The following is a 23,177-nucleotide window of genomic DNA, read 5'->3' on the forward strand; positions in this document are numbered from 1 at the left end:
AGCAGACCCGGTTATGCGGTATTAGTAGGTCCTGTGGGCTGAAATGTTAGGAGGAGAGCGGGAGGGAGGGGCGGGCAACGAGGGGAGTGAGAAGGGCCGAGCCGGGGGCGCTGGTCAGGGACGGGTGGTTTCTTGGCTAACGGGTCAGACAGATGGCTTTCCAGAAAACTGGCTAACACAGTGCCTTGACGCTGGCCAACCCGGTGACCGGTGGTGGCCAGCTCAGGTTATGGGTTAACTGGTTGGCAGTGGGCTAGCTGGCTTCAGGCTGGCAGAAGGGCGGGCAGCGCCCCCTAGAGAACCAAAAGAACTGGCAGGAACCAGAGGCAAACAAGGGGTCCCCAGGGAGCCTAGGAGGGTGTGTGGGGTCTGCTTTGCCTGTGGAAGGAAGTTGGACAGAGAGATCCAGGGAGTTAACGTGGGGATGGGGCAGTACCGCTCTCCCCCACCCCCTCTCTCTCTCTCTCCTCTTCTAGAGAGAGTGAAGGTAAGCTTCACATTTCCTTGGAACCATCTCCAAGCCCTCCCCTCCTCCCTTCCCTACTGCCTGCCCCCCCTTGACTTTTTCAGAACCCACACTTCCCAAAAAGTTCTGCAGATTCTTCAGTCACCCCCATCCTCTTATTCCCTTGTGGGTGTCCATCCCCCCCATCCCTACCCCACCAAGTTTATTTCCTTTGCTAGTCCCACAGATCACTGGAACCAGTAAGGCTGTCCCCCACAGCCCGGCCTCCTTGCACACACGCCCCTAGACCCTGCAGCCTCCACTTCCCACAGCCAGCACCAGAAACTCACTTCTCCCACATCCACAATGGAAAAGCCGTGCATCTCTGCAATCCCTTCGTCCTCCTAAGTGTTGTCTGTCCCTGTCTCTGGAGTCCCTTCCCCTCTTCCCCCTGTTCCTGGAATTTCAGCTTCTCATTGCCAGTGACCGCAGTAGCAACCACCTGCACAGTGACCCTGGTCTTTGAGGGAGGAGATGGCAGAGGGCTTGAGGCGGCCTTCCCTAAAAGGCTGAGAGAGACAGGGCCATGTCAGCTTGATGGCTTTTTAGCACTTGATGGCTTTAAAGCACAGTTTACCCGAAACTGTGACCGTGAGGAGAGGTATTCTGGGGACAGAGCCATTAGTTAGAGAGCTACTATAACACACAGGGCTAACTCAGTAAGACAATTAATAAGAGCCCTGTATAATTAAAAACAGCAGAATTCAATATTTAGCAGCTCAAAGAAGTGCTGAACCCCTAATATTAATTATTGGTGGGCCAAAGCAGTTGACGTAGCAGGTCTAGTGATGGGAGCAAGAGGATGTGTGCTGGCAAGCAGGATGGTCAGGAAGTGAAGAGGCCAACTGGTCAGGACAAGAGGGAGGCTGTGACCAGAGTCGCCTGGCATCGCTGACCTAGGCAAAGCAGGCAGGACGAAAAAGGGCATCAGAGGCGAAAGACCCATCAAGCACTCAAGAAAAACAGAGATTGTTCCACTGTAGCAAGCAGAAGGGCAAACGATGAGGCAAGACTGGAAGGGAAGAGATAAAAGTTCCAAGCCTGGTCATTCGATAACCTCCAGTTTGTTGACATATCCAGGCCTCCTCTGCGAGAAGCAGTGGGGTCGGGGCTCCTGTAGACAGAAGTAGGGGCTATGGCTGCAGAGCTCAGCTGCTGCTGAGCAGTGTGGATTTTCCCTCAGGAAAATCCAGACAGGGGTGACTTGCTCCAAAGATGCACGTGGCATGAAGGCAACAGGAATCCACCATGCACAGAAGTAAGACGGAGCCAGCCCAGTTTTCAGAGTTCTGGGCAGAATATTCTAGAGTGTTTGGGATTTGAAGACAAGCAAGAATGACAGAACCACAAGATGGACTGCTGCTTCCTGCACATCTTCACCAATGACGAGGACAGGCAGAGAAAGGGAGTGACTTAAATCAGACTGCTGGCTGATTCCAACACTTCCTAACTGGAAAAGATTCTGAGCGAGTTCTTTAACCTTCTGGGTTGCAGATTGCATGTCTGCAGAATGGAAATCATATGTCTTACCTCACAAAAATATCATAGAAATTAGGTGAGGGACTGGCATAGCAGATCAGTGGGCTAGTCCTCTGCCTGCCAGCGCCAGCATCCCACAGAAGCACTGGTTTATCTCCCAGAGGCTCCATTTCTAATCTAGCTCCATCCACTGGTCCACTTCCAAATGACTGCAGCAGCCAGAGCAGAGCCAGTCCAAAGCCCAGAGCCAGGAGCTTCCTCCAGGTCTCCCATACGGGTGTAGCATCCCGAGGCCTTGGGCCATCTTCTGCTTATACCAGGCTATAAGCAGGGAGCTAGAGGGGAAGTAGAGTCGCCAAGATATAAACTGGCACCCATATGGGATTCTACAATTGCAGGCAGCAAACTAACCAGTTGAGCCATCGTGCTTGGCCTAAATAAGACTTTTTCTTTTTTAACAAATAAGGTGAAATACAGAAGAAAAATGAGCCCCTGCAATTTGGAGTGAGTGGAGGAGTGTCAGGGTGCAGTCTGAGAGATGCTGGGACCAAGGTCAGGGCACTGAGCCAGAGGGAGTGGAAGAGGCTTTCTTCTGATGGACCCAGACAAGGAGCTGGGGTTTTCTTGGCAGACCTGGAGGTAGTTACATGTTCAGTGAAGGAGTTAGGTCTGTGACTTTCGGGCATGGGTCTTCAGCTCTTAGAAAAATAACAAAAAGAGAGAGAAAAAAGAAAAGAAACAGAAAAACCTCCCAACAACGCACCCCACTGTGGAGCAGCCGGTATGAAGGGCTCAGCGTGCTCACGCCCTCCGCACTGAGGGAAGGAGCGGAGACGGACAGATGCCGCAAGGTGCTGCCAGGGCCAGAATGCAAGATCCAATGAGCCCCAAGATCTCAGCCAAGAGAGGAAGGAGCACGGGGGAATAGATGCAGGAAGGCTTGGTAGACACCACGGACTGAAAGCAAAAAAAATACAACTGCTACTCGCAGCAGCAGCAGCAACTCCGGCAGGACTGCGTCCTGCCAGCCACGACACTGCGTGCGACAGGCCACGCACCTCAGTCTGTCCCCGCCAGAGGAGCTGACGCACGTGGCAGGCAAGGCTGGGCGGGGGAGGGGGCGCAGGGGGTTGTGAAGTGCTTCGTCACTCAGACAACTTAGTGGCACCGCTGGGATTTGAATTCAGCACCTCCAGCTCCCAGTGGCAGGCTGCCACTTCACCAGCCGGAAAAGGAGCCCCACGGGGAAGAAAGGGAAGAGCTTAAGGAAGGGGAGGCAGGTGGGGGGCGGGGGAGAGAAGGACCGCGAGGGCCTAACGCAGAGTGTGGGCGGAGCCAGGAGGGAGGAGCCAGGGCAGGAAGAAGGGAGAGAGGAACCCTACATTTCTGATGGACCCCATCCTTGGAGACGGGGTTGTGGAGATTGGGGCCCTAGAAACTCCATCATTGACAACTGTGTCCTTGTGGGATCCATATCCTTGACTCCATCCCTCGGGGATCCTTGTCCTTAGCGGAGTCGGTGGGGGGAGCAGGGGTGGATTCCAGCCTTGAAGCCCAGGGGAGGCTCCAGAAGGCGTGCAGGGAGCAGAGGTGTGCGCAGGGCTCGGCGAGCAGCAGTGGTGTATTTTGGGCGCTGGCTCGTCTTCCAAATTTGGTGCTGGCTAATGATGCCGTGGGTTTGTACATTCAGCTCACCGGGCGGTGGGTGGCAGTTGGGAGACGCACTGGGTATGGGAGGAGAGTGGGCCCAGGATTAAAAATAGGCCTCAGGGAATCCTCAGAAGACTCAATCCTGCTAAGATTCCTCAACAGACACCGTTGGTCACACTGGTCCCAAGAGCTGGCACTGTCTCAGTCAGGCCACCTGGGATCCTGGTGTCCTAAGACCCACGAGGCAAGTCACTCTAGGGAGGAGAAGCAGATCCTGGGGCTGGCCTTGCCCACTCCCACGGCCGCAGAAGCCAAAGCCACACCCCTGAAAGGCACTCCCCTAGGGACTGGCTCCTGGACAGGTCTTCCCTAGCAGGCCGTCTTTCCGGCCATTCAAATCACGTGAGAAAAAATACCACGGAAGCCACATTGGTCACATACCCCGCAAAGCTGCGAGCGGGGGTCATTTCCTACACAGCCCACAGAACCAGGGGGCGGGGGTGGCGGGCAGAGCCCTGGGTTCAAGTCACCCCACTCAGCAGCACTCCTCAGCTCACAGAGGCATTTTCCAATGGGAGAGCATCATTCGGACGCAGTATAAAATGGCTGGGGCGGGTTTCTTCCCATAGACACGACTGACAATGAGTCCTTGTCACGGCGCTGTCCTGCAGACTGGAGACAGACAGACAGCACCCTGAGCTCTGTTCACGGGATGCCAGCAGCACCCCTGGAGTGCCATCTCCAACAAAAGCACCTCAAGACATGACCACCGTCCGCTGGAGGGCATGGTAGGACCAGGCGATTGGGCAAAACTGCCTTGGGAGCAACAGGACCTCAGAAATTTGGAGTTTTGGTGTTCTAAAACGAGGCAGGCAAAGGGCCTGGGCAGGATGGACTTGTCACAGACTGGGCCTTGAGACCGGGGGGTGAACCCAGCGCCTGGACCTAAGGCTGGCCCTCTCAACAACCACAAAGATCAGAGGGGGGCTGCTGGGATGCAGCACCTGCTCCTCTCGCTGATGGACATGGACCAGGGTCCACGAAATGCCCCCAGAAGCCCTTGGAAAGAAGGCTCTCTTGGGACCAACACCCTAGTATAGTAGGCTAAGTCTCTGCCTGCAGTCCCAGCATCCCATATGGGCACTGGGTTCATGTCCCAGCTGCTGCACTTTCAATCCATCTCCCTGTTTATGGCCTAGGAGAGCAGTGTGAGATGGCCGAAAGCCTTGGGACTCTGTACTTGGCTTTTTTTTTTTTTTTTTTTTGAGATTTATCTTATTTTTATTGGAAAGTCAGATATACAGAGAGGAGGAGAGACAGTGAGGAAGATCTTCGTCCGTTGATTCACTCCCCAGTGGCTGCAACGGCCAGAGCTGAGCTAATCCAAAACCAGGAGCCAGGAGCTTCTGGGTCTCCCATGTGTGTGCAGGGTCCCAACGCTTTGGGCCGTCCTGGACTGCTTTCCCGCGCCATAAGCAGGGAGCTGGATGGGAAGCAGGGCAGCCAGGATTAGAACTGGATCCCATATGGGATCCTGGTGCATGTAAGGCAAGGACTTTAGCTGCTAGGCAACCGTGCTGGGCCCGGGACCCTGCACTTGTATGGGATACCAAGAAGTTCTGGCTCCAGCTTCAGATCAGTTCAGCTCCGGCTGTTTCAGTCATTGTGGCCATTTGGGGAGTGAACCAATGGATGGAAGATCTATCTCTGTCTCTCCTTCTGTCTGTAACTCTACCTTTCAAATAAAAATAAAAATAAAAAAATTTAATAATAAAAATAGGGCTGAGTGCGGTAGCCTAGTGGTTAAAGTCCTTGCCTTGCATGCACCAGGATCCTATACGGGCGCCGATTTATATCCCGGCTGCTCCACTTCCCATCCAGCTCCCTGCTTATGTTCTGGGAAGGCATTTAAGGATGACCTAAAGCCTTGGAACCCTGCACCCATGTGGGAGACCCAGGAGAGGCTACAGGCTCCTGGCTTTGGATCAGCTCAGCTCCGGCTATTGTGACCACTTGGGGAATGAGCCAGCGGATGGAAGATCTTTCTCTCTGTATCTCCTTCTCTCTGTAAATCTAATTTTCCAATAAAAAATAAAATAAAATCTTTTTTTTTTAAATAAAAAAGAAAACAAGAAAGCAGGTTCTCAATCAAAGCCACTGATCAGAGTCCCTTTGTGGCCCTGCTTCTGGGTCAGTGTGCTGGTCCAGTAGGGCATGGTTCGCACCTGGTGCCGGGAGGGGGACCCACAGGCCCCTGCGAGCTCCCCGCACTGTCCGCTGTGCTCAGGCAGCTGGTTCAGGGTCAGGAGATTGGAAGCCACGCCTCCCCCAGCCTGCCCACCTGTGACCTCCCGGATCATCACCTGGAACATGAAGGGGGAGGTATTGTCGCATGACCACTGCCCTCGCAGGCCCCCATAAAGGCCCGGGTAGGGAGGGGCTCGCTCTCTCAGTCCTGTGCTTCTGTTGCGCTTGCATTCCAACTCTTGGCTTCGCCAGCTTGCTCTCTGGCTTCCTACAGACAGACCGCAAGGACAGAGGTAGCCCTTGAACATGGCCCTGTGTCTGTACTCCTCACCCTCTGTCCACTGCTAGGGCGGGAGAGTGAAGATGTCAATCCTAGGGTGACTTGTATTTCTAATTTGTGTACTTTCAAGAGTTCCAGGGCCTGGCGCGATAGCCTAGCAGCCAAAGTCCTCTGGGAACACACTGGGATCCCATATGGGTGCCGGTTCTAATCCTGGCAGCCCCACTTCCCATCCAGCTCCCTGCTTGTGGCCTGGGAAAGCAGTCCTGGATGGCCCAAAGCCTTGGGACTCTGCACACACGTGGGAGACCCAGAACAAGCTCCTGGCTCCTGGCTCAACTCTGGCCATTGCAGCCACTTGGGGAATGAATCAACGATGAAGATCTTCTTCCTCACCGTCTCTCCTCCTCTCTGTATATCTGACTTTTCAATAATAAAAAAAATCTTAACAAACAAACAAACAAAAAACAAAGAGTTCCAGGAGAGGTGAGGCCTAGCAGTAGTGAAGAAATCGTGGAAAGGTGAGTCTTTGCAGCTTCGTGTGTCCAGGTTGTTCACTGCACGTCCCTCAGGAGAACTATTGTTGCTGGGGAACCGGGGGCACAGGTAGGTTTCCCGGTGTGACCCTTTGTTCCTCTCAAGGCTTCGATTCAGGCTAGATTGACTTTTCAATTACATTTTGCTGAGTTCTAGCGGGCACTGGTACTGCCGAGCTAGTTAACAGACTCTGTAATACATCCTAGACTTGTCTGGCTTGACCGCTCCTGCATCTGGAACAGGCCGAGTTCTGTGTCATCCTCTGCCCGGGCCACAGACCCCGCGCTCTGCTCTGCGCTTTCTCTCAGGGTCCTGGAATGCATCAGGCTTCTGCTGCTCCTGCCCTGGCCTTGTTGTGATCATTGTTCACAGACGCCTTCTGTCTCGATTGCTGAAGCCCTGGCGAGGCGGGCGTGCGTGCCCTGCCCGAGTGCTCGGGCTGCAGTCCTGGCCAGGAGCTTCCAGTTCCAGCTTCTTGCTAATACACTCCCTGGAAGCCAGCAGGCACTGGCTCAGGTGCTCAGGGGCCCTGCCACCTGCTGGAGGGACCTGGATAGAGTCCTGAGCTCCTGGCTTGCTCCTGGCTTCAACCTGGCCCAACCCCAGCTGTTAGGAACATTTGGAGACTGAAGGAACAATGTAGAAGATCTCTTTCTGTCTCACTGTCTTTCTCTCTGTCTTTCAAACAAAGAAAAATAGAAGATGTGAAGCTGAAGTCCTGAGTGGATCAGGGTATGAACGTGCCGGGTATTTCTGGCCACACAGCAGGTGGACAGAGACCCTGGGCTGAGGCATCTAAGCAAAGGCAGTGCCAGCTGAGATCCCAGGGATGGCCAGCCAACAAGATGCATCAGAGGTAACTCCTGTGCCTCCCGCTAACGTGGGTGTGGCACCTGGAGGTATCCCAGAGGCACGTGGCACCCTCTGACAGCTAGGGTGTGCAGAGCGCCCCTCTGGCCAGGACAGATGTGACATATGCAGAGAATAGCTGGTCCCTAAGCATGCCACTCTTTGAGGGGTGCACCAAGAACGGGCACAGCAGCAGGAGCTGGACAGCCACAGGTGGCAGCAGGCTCACAGAGGAGCAGCGGGGTTAGTCACTGCCTCGTCATGGCAGGGGGAGGCCAGCGGCCGAGGAGGAAGCCCCATTAGAGTATAGCTCCCTGGCACTCCCCAAGAACAGGTGCAGCAAGGGGGGGCTCAGCCAGCATCGGAGCCCCGCACGACGAACCCTTCAGGAGGAGGAAGAGAATGAGGATGACAGAGGCAAGGACAAAGAAGGCACGCGATGCCAAGTGCAGCCACCGTGCAGCCGGAAGTCAGAGAGGATAGCAGCAGAACGGGGCTGCAGCACACAGAGCTGCCCTCTACTTCCCGACGGCTGGAGCCGGAAGCACGGCCCTGCCACAAGCCCAAAGGTGTGGCCCCCACAGAGAGGGACCCCAGAATGACCGGGCAGGAAGGGATGGAGATGGGGGACCCCTCCCTCAGGCTGGGACCCTTGCCTGAGGAGAGGACTTTCTGGGGCTTCTGTCCATCAGAGCCCAGCCACAAGATGGCACATCCTGCCATAAGTCCTGTGAGAGAAGAGGGCCAGCAGCCACTCTGAAGGGCACCTGTCCAGCAGGGGATGTCAGGAGCAGGTGCTAATGGATGCTGCCCAGAAGAGTCCCTTCCCGTCTGCAGGGGCTTACGTAAGACTCCTGTGCCGGAAACTTGGTGTTGAGGTGGTGGAACCTTTAAGAGGTGGGAGATGAAGAGGGGAGGGCGTAGCATCTCCATGGGGGGAGGGGGAGGGAGCTCTCGCAGACCTGCATGGGCGTGGCCCCTTCAGGTGCAGCTGTACGCTCCACATCACTGCCATGTTGTGATGTAGCCAGGAGTCCCTCACAAATCATCCCACACCCTCCCAAATGGCGAGCTCATGACACCTCTTCTTTATGAAGTATCTCAGCCTTGGGCACTCTGTGACAGCCACAGAAAGCAGATGAAGACAAAACGGCCCACCCAGGGCAGGGGCTGGTCATCTTGGAGCAGCTGCTCAGCTGTCCCAGGAGGCAGCCAGAGCAGAACATGGGGCTGAGGGCACATGGCTCTTTGCAGGGAGAAGGCAAGGCGAGCCCTGCCCAATGAAGCAGTGAGGGGTTATTCACCTCTCTTTGGAGCTGCACCCCACCCTCACTTGCTGTCCCCACCTCATTCTCACTCCATCCCTGTCCCTGCTGTGGATGAACCTCCACTGTGGGCAGACCCCATCCAGCCCTGCACACAACACAGGCCTGCTTGACAGTATCACACCTCACACCTGCTCCACCGGGCCACAGCCTGCCCTGCTTAGAGGACCCCTGCCTGTCCCATAGCACCTGGACCCACCCATTCAAGGCTAGTTCGCTCTTCCCACCTCCTGAAGCCTCCTCCTGTCAGACTGCGTGGTTTCTGAGCCCCCACCTTGAAGCGTCAGCTGTTCCCACCAACCTGAGTTCTGTACCCTCCTCCCTGGGGGTCTGGCCCCATGGGGTCTGGCCCCATGGGTGTCTGCAGCCCGCCAGGCCATTGTCACCGCACTGCAGGACCTCAAGGCGCCCAGTCCTGTTCTTGTCCACACCACGCCTCCTTATCCACCCTGATCCTTCCCCCTCCACACAGCAGGCAACTTCTGCCCACTGCCCTTCTTCTAGCCCTCCCCACTCCCCTACCTGGCGCAGGTTTCGGGTGACCCGCACGTCGTGCCAGGCGTTGTCGTTGAACTTGCCGTTGACAGGTTCCACGAGGGCCTCGAAAGCACCAGAGCCCAGGTTGATGACCAGCCAGACGGCCCCGGACTTAAGGGACAGGTTGACGTAGTCGGCCGACTTGCCCGTGTGCAGCATCAGCCCGTTGCGCTGCAGGGTGCGGAAGGCCAGCGTGATCTCGTCCGTGCTGCTCTGGATCGGGTTGTGGGACAGGTCATAGCAGAAGAACTCGTTGCCTTTGAAAGTCGCCACAAACTCCTCCTTGCCTGGACACCGTGGTGTGGGGAAACAGGAGAAGGCTGAGTATGTGTGTGTGTGTGAGTGTGTGTGTGGGTATGTGTGGGTGTGTGTGGGTGTGTGCGCACGTGCAGGGGGTAGGCAGCATGCCCGAGCCGTCCTCTCCCCCTCCAGCAACCCAGGCCTGCCCCCCAGGAGCCCTGGGTTCCCAACTCCATTCTGCAGCCCCATTCCCCTCCCTCAAGCTGTGATCCACCTCTCTCAGTCCCTGCCGACTTGGCTGTCAACTTCCCCTCCCGCCAGGTCCCCTCCACACCAGGAGGCTACCATGTGGCTCTCACACTAACGGCTGACAATGAGGCTGACAATGCCCAGGACTCCTCCCCCAAGGCTGGGGCACCAAGGGGTCTCCTGAGGGCAGCCTACTGCCCCTTCCTGCCTCTGCTGTGACAGCCCCTCAGAACCTAGGGAAAGTCCCAGACTGCACGGCACAGGATGGGACAGGTACCTACTACACAGTATGGAGCAAGTAAGAATGAGAAGGTGGGAAAGGGGGAAGGGCAGGCGACGCAGGTGACAGGGGATGTACCAGGAGCAGCAGGCTGCTGGATGGAACTCCTGTGGGTGGCCACCATGCCAGCTGTCAGCCCCACTCCCAGGTTTGCACTCCAACCTGAGCAGGAGCCTCTGAGGGGTGCCCAGGGCTGAGCGTATGTGCCAGGCAGGCAGCAGAGATAAGGATGCAAGGGCAAGCCTGCTTTCACACATGCGTGTGTGCACATGTGTGCTCACACATGTGGATGGACACACAGGTGGCCAAGGCATGGCTCCCTGCACAGGTGTGATTTAAGCAGAAGCAAAGGGAGAGCCTTTGGGCTTGGTGGCTTAAGGAGTGGCTGACAAATAACAGGATAATGACTCTGGTGCCAGAGCCCAGCAGAGGGACGAGAACTGAAGGCAGGAGCCGGGGAGACCGGAGGGCCTGGACCACCACTGGAACTCACTTCTCTTGGCCCGTGCCTGGTGACACCACAGCTGGTCCTGCCACCTCCCAGAGGGCACGCAAGGCCGAGTCTGTAAGGGTCTTTATGCAGAGACTGAGCTAAGTACCAGCATGCTCAGGAGATGGCCCCCAGGCCCAGGAGAGCAGCCACCGGGAGTCACCACGAGGCCAGTGCCCCTCTTCATGCCCAGGCAGGAAAGGGCCCAGCAGCAGCGCTAAGTGTGACTGCTGTGGGGGTCTCTGAGGGCAGATTCTGAAAGCCCCTCCCCTTCAGACACAGCCTGTGTCTCTTCCTCCGGGCAGGCTGCCCACAGCCTCGGCCCTCTCTGCCTGTGGATGCCAAGGCACCAGCTGCCATCCCAGTGCCTGGCACAGCCTTCCCTGCAGCTGGCAAGGCCCAGTGTCCTGAGGCCACAGGGCAGTGAGGCTGGCGGAGGCCTGGGCCACACTGGGACACTCTGGATCTCTCCCTGTCTGTCTACCCCAGGTGCCAGTGGAAAGCGGGCAGGCAGACACAAAGGGGAGGGAGCCGGCAGACCGGAAGCGGAGCGTGGGAAGAAAGATGATGGGGATGGAGGGGCAGGGAAGGGAAGAAGACAGATGGGACATCCGGGCACAAGGAGAAGATGGCTCAGACCGTGAGAGGACAAGAGGTGACAGATAAAGAGAAGGCACAAACCCTGGGGGGACAGGTAAGGGCGATGGGATGAGGGCCAGCAAGGAAAGGGGACAGGGACCTCGAGGGAGCGAAAGCCATAGCTTTCCAGGGCCTACTTTGTTTCCATAGCAACCAGGCCAGCTGCCCAGGCACCAGCAGAGCCAGGGGGCTCAAGGACCAGAAAAGGGAATGTGTTTGACCTTGAGTTTGCCACATGTGCTAGTCCCTCCCAGCAGCCAGGCCTCCACCGCCTACTCCCTCACCTTCAGCTGCAGTCAAAGGCAACATCATTACAGAGAAATCCAACAGAAGGGAAGGAAAGAATAAGGCAGCCACGTGAGGGGGGAAAAAAAAGTGACGGGGACAGAACAAAAGGGGCCGGGAGAAAGGGGAGAGGCGGGTCCGGGTTGGCCCGCTCTGCCAAGGCAGATCAGAGAAATGAGGCCACGGCCCGACTCCTTGGCCCTGCTTCGGCCTCCCGGGAGAGAAGGTACAACCAGCCACACTGTGGCCCCAAACTCTAGGCCCCAAGTCCCTTTGCTGTCAGGGATGTAGGGGGAGTCCAGGCAGCCAAAGGCAAGCTGCAAAGGCTTTTGAGAGATGAACAACTGTGGGAAAGAAAACTCGGGGATGGAAGGGAAGCGGGATGGTCTGAGTGAGGACGCGGGCAGAGACGCAGAAAGGAAGATGGCAGAATGCAGGGGCGGGCCACGCACGTCGGGTGGCCTCACTTTGAACAACCCGAGCTCTCTCCCTCAGGGGGGTCTCAGGGCCACAGTCACAGGTCTGGGACGAGCACCAGGGGGCGCTCTCCCCTTACAACACTGGGTCTGGAAGGAGGTTGGGGGGTGGTTGGGGGCCACTACAACCAAGTCCAGTTCCTGGCATGCAAAGAGGTGTTCTAGCTGTGATGTGATGGCTCCCACACCTGTCGCGCCTGTGGCCCGGCGGAGGTGCGGGTGTGGCTCAACAGTGGCTGCCGTGGCCCGGGGTTTCTGAGGACCATGAAAAGCGGATGTGTGTTGGGGAGCTGGGGGTTGGGGGGTAACAGAGCAGCTGCGTGCTTTCCAGCCCAGCTCAAAGACCTCCTCTGGGAAGGTCTCCAGCCCCTCGGCCCCTCCCGACTCCGGCGCTACAGCTGTCTGTTCTGCTCGTTTGGCACTTACTGCCTAGTAACATCTTGTACTGCTCCCGGGAGAGGAAGCGCGATGTGCGAGAGAGAGAAGACCTGGGCACTGGCTCCGCCACCAGCTTTGTGACCTTGGCCAAGATACAGCGGCTCTGAGCCCCGGCTTTCTCCTCCGGAAAAAGAAGCTAATCAGGAGCTTCCCTCGCGGGCTGCTGCCCGCTTCTAGAAAGACAACCACACGGGCGCAGCTTCCTAAACTGTAAGCTATGCCGCGAATGAATGACTTCTGTGCGAGGACCTGACTTCGTGTATGTGCGTGCTCGCTCGCGTGCTGCGGGCAATGAATACATTAACCCTCCCGAGCCGAGCCTGGACTTCCCGTGTGCTTCCCGTGGACCGCGTCATATTGGAGTTACTTCTTGGACCATCAACAAGCTCCACAGGGACCGGTGACTCACTGCGCCTGCGCGTGTACCAGGGGCTTTGTGGAGCACCAGCGTACACGGATGAAAACAGCCCGGGCCTGTCCTCAGCAGGCCAGGCCATAGGGACAGCGACGGAGGTGTGTGTGTGAGGAACCTGCCCAGAGGCAGAGAGCGAGGGGAGCCCCAGGAAAAGCCCAGTTCACCTGGGGAGTTCAGGAAGACTTCCCATGCGGAAACCCTCACCCCGCCTGCCACCTCCATAGATGCTTTCTCAAGACTTAAAAGAGATTCCAGGCAGGTGGGAGAGGGACAGGACAGGACTGGCCGCCATGCAGGCCGACACAAGAATAGGAAGTACGGAATGGAGGGATGGGGACCCAACAGCCCCACCAGAGTGCCCTCGTGGGGCAGTGAAATTGACATATCAATTTCATTCTTAGAAAAGAAACGTTCCTAAGAAAGGTAGCCTCTGTGCAAAAACAAAACAAACAAATTAAAAACCTAGAGGCCCCGGACCGGCTAAGAAGCCGTGTGGTGAACCTGGCCAGTGTCAGCTAACACCACAGAGATGCCAAGACTCCCTAGGCTGGGCTTGCTTAGCAGGCTTCCAGATTTCATGACTCAATGGGGGACATGCTCCCCACAGCTCCATCTGACACAGGAACCCACACTTTCTAGGGAGGGGTCTGCAATGGATGTTCTAGAAAGGGGGTCACTCAGAATGGCAACAGGGTTCAGGCCTACCAGTTCCCACGGGGCTCAGAGCAGGGGTACCAAGGGGTGTGCCCCAGCTCCCCCGGAGGTGCGGTTAGTCTGCTGCGGGGTGAGGGCCGGGCTCACTGGGGACCGTGGTGTCACTGACCTTTTGTTGCCTGGTGTACATCTCCGGCTCCTCCTCTCCCGGCCCCCCCCTCGGAGAACAGTAAGGACCCTACTGGAGAAGCAGAATTGGGGAGTCAGGCACAGGCGTGGGGAGGAGGTTGCCAGCCAGTCCCACCCAAGCCTTGGGGTGAGCGTGGAAGTGCAGGTGTGAGGAGGGGCTTCTCTGAGGACCCTTCTCAGGATGGAGCCAGCTGACAAACCCAGGGCCCCACGGACCCTGAGACTCACCACCACTGACCTCCGCCCTTTGCCTCGAGTGGAGGGGCTGCGTGGAGGAGCAGGGGCCTCCCTGCAGGGGCAGCTGCAGGTGACCGGGCCACTCGGAGAACCCAGATGCTTGCGGCCCAGCTTCCAACCCCTTTCCCATCCTCCTCCTCACTCGGCACCCTTACTGGGCCAGGGTTCACATTCTTCAACTCCTTCCAAAACCCACTGTGGGCAGGCGCCCTACCCTTACCCGGCATTCACACAGAAGACCTGTGCCTGTCCTGGGGGCCCTCGCCGCCGCGTGCACCGCAGCTGCGCAGGCTTCCCTCGCAACAGTGAGAGCTCCCACTCCTCCCTTGCCCTTTGCTGTGCCAGTCAGACCCAGGGGCTCCTCAAGGACCTCCCAGGGCTCCCCCATCCCACTCCCACAAAGGGCTACGCCCACCAAGGGAGGTCCTGATTGGCTGAGGCACACTAGCGAAGTGGGCGGGCTTGTTTTCTTTCTCACTTCCTGCTACCCAGCTGACCACCTGGCACACCTTCCCTCACAGCCTTGCAGGCCGCCGTTGCCATGCCTGGGCACCAGGCCGGCCTGGCTCCCCACCCGCCCTCCAGTGCTTGGCCCCTGAGCATCCATGCCTCTAAGCAGATCCTTGAGTCGGCATCAGGATGAGGGGATGTGAGGAATGGAGGAAACGCCCTGGTCTGGGCAATTTCCCCAGTTCCAATCCCAAACGCCCCAGAACAAACTAACTAAACCAGAGTACAGACACCTACTCTGATCTCTGCAACCTTCTAGAAAGTGGTGGGGGGAGGAAGGCAGCTGTTGAGGGTTCTGTGGGAGCCACAGCCCAGCAGTCCCAGAAGCGGGCCTTGCGCAGCACGCAGCAGGTAAGGGAACCTGTCCCAGTCGCCCTTTTGACACTTCCTCTCTCCCTGTGTCTCTGGTCAAATCCCACATCCCTGCAAGAAGGTCAAGCTCCTGTCTCCCCACATCCAAACACATCCCAAACTTCAGACCTGGGGAGGCTCCTCCCACCTCACCCCCCAACTCTTGCTGCCCAGGTTTGATTCTGTGACTAGGGACCCCACACAGCTCCCGTGTGAGATAACCACCAACAGAAGGATGCACCGGGCAGGTGCGGCACCACCCAAGAGTCTAGCAGGTCAAACTCCTGAGCTCAGAGAGACCCGTGACAGGGGAGCCTGAGCCAGAGCCCATTGCTTAGGACTCCTGAGTGCAGCCCCAGGGTAGCTTTAAGAGAGTTTGGTTTTATTATTATTAATATTTTTTCAAGATGGCAGGGACTTGGTAGAAAGGAGGCTCCAGGCACATGGCTAGTCTGAACCCTGCCATGGGTGATCACTATTGAGTCGCTTCAACTCCTGGTCCTCAGCATCCTCCCTTGTCAGGTAGATGTAAGATGTTCAAAAGACACATTTGGGGAGGTGGGCAGCGCAGTAGCCTAGTGGCTACAGTTCTCGCCTTGCATGTGTCAGGATCCCATATGGGCACTGGTTTGAATCCCAGCAGCCCCACTTCCCACCCAGCTCCCTAGGAAAGCAGTTGAGGATGGACCCAAAGCCTTGGGACCCTACACCCACATGGGAGACCCAAAAGAAGCTCCTGGCTTTGGATCAGCTCAGCTCCGGCCATTGCGGCCACTTGGGGAGTGAATCAGCGGACAGAAGATCTTCTTCCCTGTCTTTCCTCCTCTCTGTATATCTGACTTTCCAATAGAAATAAATAAATCTTAAATTAAAAAAAAAAAAGACACAGTGGGACGCTGGGCAAAGGGAGAGATCCTGCTCCTCTGCACCCCCTTTACCCCCTTTGCAGATGGAAGAGGACTGCCAGGGCAGCCAGGCACGGGGACTGAGGCTGCCTCAAATCCTCACAGAAAAAGAAAGAATGATCAGAATGAGTGGAAGAAAGAAAAAAAAAAAAACAAAAAAACCAACCACTATGAGAAGGGGGGAAAAAAAGCAAGATACATTGCCAAGAAAAACAGAAAAAAAGGTGACGGGAGACAACGGCAGGAGTTCAAACATCTCTTGATGTCGGAAACCAAGGTGAGACAGGGCAGATGGAGCATGGAGCAGGCGGGGCGGGCAGGAGGACAACAGACAGGAATGACCCCGCCCCTCCCCAGCGCCCCCAACCAAATAAAGAAATGGCAGAGGGAAGGAAGGAGGCAGGACAGGTGGAGGAGGGGGCGGGCAGGGAAGGCACGGGGAGAACAGAACCATCCAGGAGCAGGTTGGAGGGGGGAATCCAATCCAACCCAAACCAAACCAAAACTTCAAACCATACCTTCGCTGTTTAACGTCAGGTGAGCCGGACCTTGGAAAGGGGAGGGGAAGAAAGAAAGGGGTGGGGGTGGGGGTGGCGGACAAAGAAGAAAAAAAGAAAGAAGGGGGGGAAGAAACAAAGAAAACATAAGTCATGAAAATCAGTCAGAGAGAAGGGAGGAAAAACAGCTTTTGCTGCCACAATTTAAAAACAATTTAACTTGTGACAGACATCGGGGGGAACAACCCCCAGCCCAGAAGCTGAGGGAAAGGGGCCCGATGTGAAAAAGGAGGGTATAGGGACACAAGAGAGGGAGAGAGAGAGAGAGAGAGAGAGAGAGAGAAGGGGGCTCCAGAGTTGGGGCAGAGTCGGGGCAGGAGGAGAAACGGGGCAGGAGCCGCTGTAAGGGGGAAGAAGAGATTTTGGTTTCTTTTTCTTTTTTTTCTTCTTGCCGGGGGAGGAAAAAAAAGGAAAAGGAGGAGAAGCACGGGCTGAGGAGGCTGCTTTTTTCCTTTTTCTTTTTTTCTTTTTTTTTTTTTTCTCTTCCAGGAGATGGAGAGAAAAAAAAAAAACGGTCAACGAGAAAAAACGATTCGGATGGAGGAAAAAATAAAACACAACACAAAAATCAAAGCCACCTGGAGAAAGAGTGTCCTGTTAGCGTGGGACTGGGGTCTGCAAGCCCCCCCCCGTCCACATTCCCCCCACGCTGGTTACCCCTATGACCCTGGCAAAGAAACGGGGCACGAGGGACCTGGGTCTAGAAGGAGTGCTCCCCAAAAGGGCTAGTTTGCTTGTTGTCAAGGCAATCTTCTCCACCCCGCCCTCCAACATCCAGTGCTCTAAGAGGACACTGATGGAGAAGACGGAATCTAGAGACCCCCAGAGAGAGGGGTGTGGACAGCACGGCGAGGGGCAGGGGGAGGCCCAGCTTCCAGGGCTGAAAAATGGCAAGCAGGTGAGACCCCAATCAGCTGGGATTTCCCCCCAGGATTACACCCTCCAACTCGGCCTTCATGGGAGGCCCCCCATGAAGGACCCTAGCCGCCCACATCTTCCCACAGGGCCCAGTAAGGAAAACCCTTGCCCACACTGACTGGCAGCACCAGGCCCCAATGCTGGGCTGGGCTGGGAGTCCAAGGCCCACACCAAGCCTGTTTCCCCTCACGGCCCTGCAGTGGTGTGTGGTGAAGAGGTCAGGGACAGAACAGCCCTACAGGACCGCTGTCACCCTGGGAAGCATCCCAGCTGCTGTGGTAGAGATGGGAGGCCCAGGGAGAGACAGCTGGAGCCAGGACGGAAGCGACGGGGTTAAAGACCTTGGCCCCTGAAGGACAGGTCTTCAGGGATAGGCACGCACCGCTCCGGTGGCTGCAGCTCCCTGGGGTCTGAGGCCGGCAGTGGCAGGAGACCAAAGCTGCTCAAGGCAGCCTCTGGACAGCTCTTGGGAGGAGGAAGGCTTTACGCACACCACAGGGAGGGACCCAGGCATCAAGAGTGTCCCCATGTTCCTGCCCTGTCACCAGCCCTTTCACGAGGAACTACCAAGATCCTCTTATAAAGCCCCTGGACCCAGGCCCAGAGCCCCACCCATGGAGACCCAGTCCAGGCTCCAGGTGCTATGGGAGCCCATCCTCTGTCCCTCCTGCGGTGGGGGACAACCCCGACTCCCTCCTGCAGACCCTGCGCTGCCCAGCTCCCCGCCTGCCTCATTAGCATGCGGCACTCTCCCTCTGTCACCACGGCAACCAGCTGCTCGGCTCCTTCAGGCGTGACAGCACCGGCCATCTTGGTGAGGGGAGGCCCTGGCTCAGCCCCAGCTGGCCCAAGGGCTCTCTGCCTCAAGCCTGCCTCCTCCCTCCCACCCTGGTGGAAGCCTGCTGGGTTCCTTCTGGCCTCTGGCCCCCCATGGGGTAGTGGGGGGCCGGAAGAGGCGATTCCACTCCGCACATCCACCTGTGGCTTCTATCCCTCCTTTCGCCACGGGAGGAGAGACTGGCAGTGATGGATGGCTCTGCCATGGGTCCCCTCACAGGGCACTTTATCTGGCGGCTTCTGAGTTTCCCTTCTCTGCTACAAGATGCAGGGAGGAAAGAAGGGGTGCCCAGTGAGTGGCTCCGGAGCAGCATGTCCAGGTTCCTCCGGCACAGTGCCACACGGGGAGGAGGGCCGGGCAGAGCTGGGAGGAGGGGCAGGTGGCAGGCCCAGGGCTACTACAGGGGACAGAGTACAGGGCCACACGGGAGGCCCTGTATGTGTCACCTCCCCATCCCCACCCACGCTCTTGACTCTCCCACCAAAGGCCCGGGAGGGAGAGGGAAGGCCCTAGGGGAACAAGGCAGGCAAATAGACACACGAGATGGGTCACACACATCACCCAGCCTGGGGGACACACCCTACACAGCCACAAACACAGCCGCACACAGTGCTCCACCCAAGCCTGCCATCCAGGGAGTGATCCTGAAAGCCAACCACCCTTCCTGTCCCACCCAGGGTTCCCTACCACAGCCCAGCTCCTTGGGTCTCCTCCCTCCTCTGCGCCCCTCTGCCCACCTCCTCACTCACCCCCTCCTCCCTCCTGTCTGTCGGCTGCTGCCTTCCTCACCACCCCCTGCCATCCCTCATCCCCCGACCCTGTTTCTTCCTTTGTTCGGGAGCAGACATGACATCAAGAGCAAAAGTCACAGCAGCACTAAATCTTATCTCTAGTCCTCAGAAGGCCTCGTTCACCCAGACACACAGGCTCTCTCTTTCTCTCTCTCTCCTTCTCTCTCTCTCCGGTAAACACTGACACAGACAGATGCAAACACAGATCAGACACACACAGACATGGCACGCAGAGATGGGGTTTGCATCAGGGAAGACACAGAGACGCTGCCCCAAGCACAGGGACACATACAAACATGCAGGGGCTGGTCACCCCAGAACCACAGAGTCCTGTGAGTGCACGCACACACACGCACGCACATACTTACACATACGCATACTCACACACTCATACACATGGGCCAGGGCATCTGGGAATTCCCTAAGGAGACAAGATATCCAGGGAGACAAGATAAACCGCAGACACCACAGGACAATAGGTCCCAGTCCACACTCAGGCCAGGAGCCCCCCTCCACACCCCGGCTGCCTCCTCTCCCCAAACTCCCACACCCCCACCACGCTCCTCTTCGCTCCCCCGGTTGGGCCAGGCTGGGGCATCTTCCACTGCTCTTGGACCTCCTTGACCTTGGCCCAATCCCAGAGGATGAAAGGAATCTAAGGGAAAAGCCAGAGAGAGAGAGAGAGAGAGAGAGGTCCAACCACACACAGCCCTGGAGAAAGACAAGAGCCAGCCAGAAAGAAAAGGCAGACAGGACAGAAGACGGAGAGAAATTATCAGAGAGCCCGCCCACAGACAAGCTCCCTCCCGCCCTCACCCCGGGCTTGGCCTTCGTCCTCCCTACCGTGGCCCAGGGTTCAGGGCACACAAGATGCCACATTACCCTGCACGTCCTCGCCGGGGTGGCCCCCATCTGCCTGTGTCCTCCACTGCTCCAGCCCTGTGCTCTCCACCCCCAAAGCAGCAGGTCCTCTCCCAGCACAGCGTGAAGGTGGCAGCCTAACCTCCCACCCTGTGTGACCTCTCCAAGCTGCGGCGGACAAAACAGTATCTACACCCTCACCTCTGGGCATTTCAGAGTGAGTCCTGCAGACCCAGTCCCTCCACCCCTCTTCTCTGAGTCTCCCCTAAAGTCCCCTTCCTTCCCTACCCTGAAGGAAGTGGGCAGGGTCCCGTGACATGGGCCAAGCAAAAAGACGTCTCTCACCTGCCAGCTCCCTGACCAAATCAACATAGTGGGGGCTGGGAGAGGTGGGGCCGAAGCAGCCTCCCGCCAACAAGGGGCCCCAAGTGTGGTCAGGGAAGAGGGGGTCTCTGGGGTAGTAGTGACAGCCCCTCACAAGGACCCCCATGGCGACTGACAGGCTTCACTCACCTTCCATGGGGTGCTCCTCTACAGCCAGCAAGAAGGCAGGAGGCAGAGAGAGAGAAGAGAAGGGAGCGCTGTTAGCAAGGGTACCACAGATCAGGGGCCGGAGGGGAGTGAGGAGTCTGGAGCCATTGTGCCCACCCAGGCCCTGCCACCCAGCCGGGAAGGTCGAACCCCCGGGGACAGCCCTGCTGGGCACCCGACAGAGACAGAGCTAGTCCTGGAGCCAGCCTCCCATGCCTGTACTTTGCAGGACACTTCCAGAAACTGAGGACTGGGGCAGGGAAGAGACCCATCAAGGTCACCGGGAGAATGGGGCATTCACGCTTCCGACTCCCCCCAGACATGCTCCTCCCCTGCATCGCGTTACGTCTGCCAGGCAGACGGGGACACGGGGACACTGCTTACACCACGAACTGCCTGGCAGGGCTCAGCAGAGACACACTCAACGCGCTCGTTGACACACTGACACATATAGGCGCACACAGCAAGGCAGCGATGCGGATGGTCGCTCACAGAACTCGCCCTGCTCCCCTCACCACTGAAAGCCTGGCACACAAGGACCCGACCACTCCCAGGGTCCCCCAGCACCCAGCAGAGAAGAGGGCCTGCCACGGTGTGCAGTGCGATGTCTGTCCCTTTACCTCCCTGCACACATCATTCCTCTCCCGTAAAAACCAGTGGGATACCAAGGAGGGAGGGCACGGGGAGGGGTTGGGGGAACCTCAGAGCCTACGAAATGATGTCATAAAATAAAATGCAATTTTAAAAAAAAGCTGAAAAAAAAAAACAGTGGGATAGACTAGACTAGAGTGCATCTAAGGCCCCTGTGGCTCTGGCTCTGTAATTCTAGAATAAATGCCTTCTCATTGGAGGGGCCAGGCATGGGGTCCCCAGGCAGGATAGCCACTGGAGTGGTAATGGGCTCCAGGAACTCCACCCCCTGAAACTAATCATGCCACACCTCATGTGTACGCAGGCCTGCCCTTCTGCAACCCTGCAGGACCCTGCTTTGGGACGGCCAGGGAAGGAGAGACAGCGGGAGGGAGGGAGGTGGAGGGGAAGGTGCTCCCTTCAGCTCAGCTCCAACGCCTCCAGCAGGCCGCTTCGGCTGTGCTGTGCTGTGCTGTGTCAGGGGACCAAGGCGACCCCCAAACACCCACCACCTGGGAGAGTGCAGCTGGCGCTTCCAAGCACACAGCCCAGTCGGGGAAGATAGACACACGGGGCCAGACCCCGCAAATACAGACTGCTGCTTAGCACACGCAGTCTCCCACTCCAATCAGCTGCCTGTTGCTTGCACTGAGGGTTAGTGGATGGCCACACTTTCTAAAACTGAACACCTCTCCCTACTATACATGCACACACATGGGCTGTGCAGAAACCGGTGCCAACATTCCTGTGTACCCACTGCCACACCACACTCTCTGCCATGCCCACAGGCACACTCCTGCGGCAAACACAGCTATCTTCTCTGCCTGTCTGTCCACCTGTCACCTACCCTTCCACCCGCCCACCTGTATGTCTACCTCACAACTGATTCCCAGTTCCTAAATGTACAAATGCACAAGCTTATCCACATCCCCACATGCCACAAACTCTGTACCCCCAGATCTCTTTCACACATCGGCTGCATCCCCCAAAGCTTATGCATATTATAACTTTCATGGGGGTGCACTGATCAGGGGAGCAGGACTACTCAGGGGACCCCCTCAGGATAAACCCTTCAGCTCTGGTGAGCAGTAGTATGTCAGCATTTCTGTGGCTAAAGGGTAAGGAGGAGAGGACCGAATCCCTGGTCGCCAGCACCTGTGCAAACAAGGCGATACAGTGCACCCAGATGACCCAACATGGCAGCCATTTCCAAAAGAATGTCCACCTGCCAGAAGTGTGTGTCAGGTTGTGCTCGGAGAGGGAAAATGCACCAGCTGGGTTTGCTTTAGGCTTCCAAAGACAGCACCTAGAGACGCATCCGCCTCTTCTCGCTTCACTCTCTGCTGACTGCCCTGCGGCCCGCCCCTTGGCCTCGGCCCCTCCAGGCTCATCCTCTAGCCTCCTCACCTCCTCACTCTGGCTTTTCCTCACTCTCCTAGCACTTGCTCCGTTTCATGGCTTAGGGACTCACAAACCCCGAATTTCCAGCTCTGGCGTCTCATGCCCAAGTGTCATTCCCGCTCTGCAATGTCTCAGGTCTCTTCAATTCTGCGACATCCTGATTCCACTTTTGAGGTCTTGGCCCTGTACCTCCCACCCCTCTCCGGCACCAAGCACTCATCTCTCGGTGGTCAGCACAGGCCTTGCTCTTGACCGACATTTCTTGAGCTACGACTCTAGATCCCCCATTGCCAGGGGATCAAGTCCAAGCCTCCCGTGAAAGTCCAGCTGAAGTTTGGCTGTGCCTCCCTCCCAACTTCTTTCCTGCAACAACCCCGGGCTCCAGCCACCCCCAATTTCTTCCCATTTTCCCACGAGGCCACATGTCTGCACATTTTAGTTCTTGAAGCCCAACACACCCTTCCCACAGACAGCCACCTAAGCAGGTGGTTTTGAGACCCAAACTGTTATGTCTCTCTGTGTCAACCACAGGACAACACAGGCATCCTTTTTTGTGCCAGGTTTGGGCGTGTATGTGCTGTCATCTTCTCACCAACCCAACCTATACCGTAACCACATTTTCGTATCTGCCTTCTGACAGGTCTTTGAAAATATGCAAGAGCAGGCCTGGTGCAATAGCATAGCAGTTAGAGTCATTGCCTTGAAAGCGCCAGGATCCCATATGGGCACTGGTTCTAATCCCGGCAGCTCCACTTCCCATCCAGCTCCCTGCTTGTGGCCTGGGAAAGCAGTGCAGGCCCAAAGTCTTGGGACCCTGTACCCACATGGGAGACCAGCAGGAAGTTCCTGGCTCCTGGCTTCGGATCGGCACAGCACCGGCTGT

General features: G+C 57.1%; 1 protein-coding gene across 8 annotated transcripts in view; it reads right to left on the reverse strand.

Moving 5' to 3' along the window:
- Positions 1-23,177, reverse strand: part of NRXN2 (neurexin 2) — a 107,191-nt gene that overhangs the window by 62,752 nt on the left and 21,262 nt on the right. For 6 of the 8 annotated variants that reach the window (XM_040970722.1, XM_040970723.1, XM_040970720.1 and 3 more), the window contains exons 3-6: positions 20,246-20,263; positions 16,286-16,315; positions 13,745-13,816; positions 9,395-9,696 (exon numbers count right to left, since the gene is read on the reverse strand). In XM_040970722.1, coding sequence (XP_040826656.1) covers positions 9,395-9,696; positions 13,745-13,816; positions 16,286-16,315; positions 20,246-20,263 — 422 coding nt within the window. The remainder of the gene's footprint in view (positions 1-9,394; positions 9,697-13,744; positions 13,817-16,285; positions 16,316-20,245; positions 20,264-23,177) is intronic. The other 2 variants (XM_040970721.1, XM_040970718.1) reach the window with 2 other exon arrangements.

The sequence above is a fragment of the Ochotona curzoniae genome, unplaced genomic scaffold (assembly GCF_017591425.1).
Source record: "Ochotona curzoniae isolate NIBS_2020 unplaced genomic scaffold, NIBS_Ocur_1.0 scaffold_4937, whole genome shotgun sequence".
NCBI classification, from domain to species: domain Eukaryota; kingdom Metazoa; phylum Chordata; class Mammalia; order Lagomorpha; family Ochotonidae; genus Ochotona; species Ochotona curzoniae.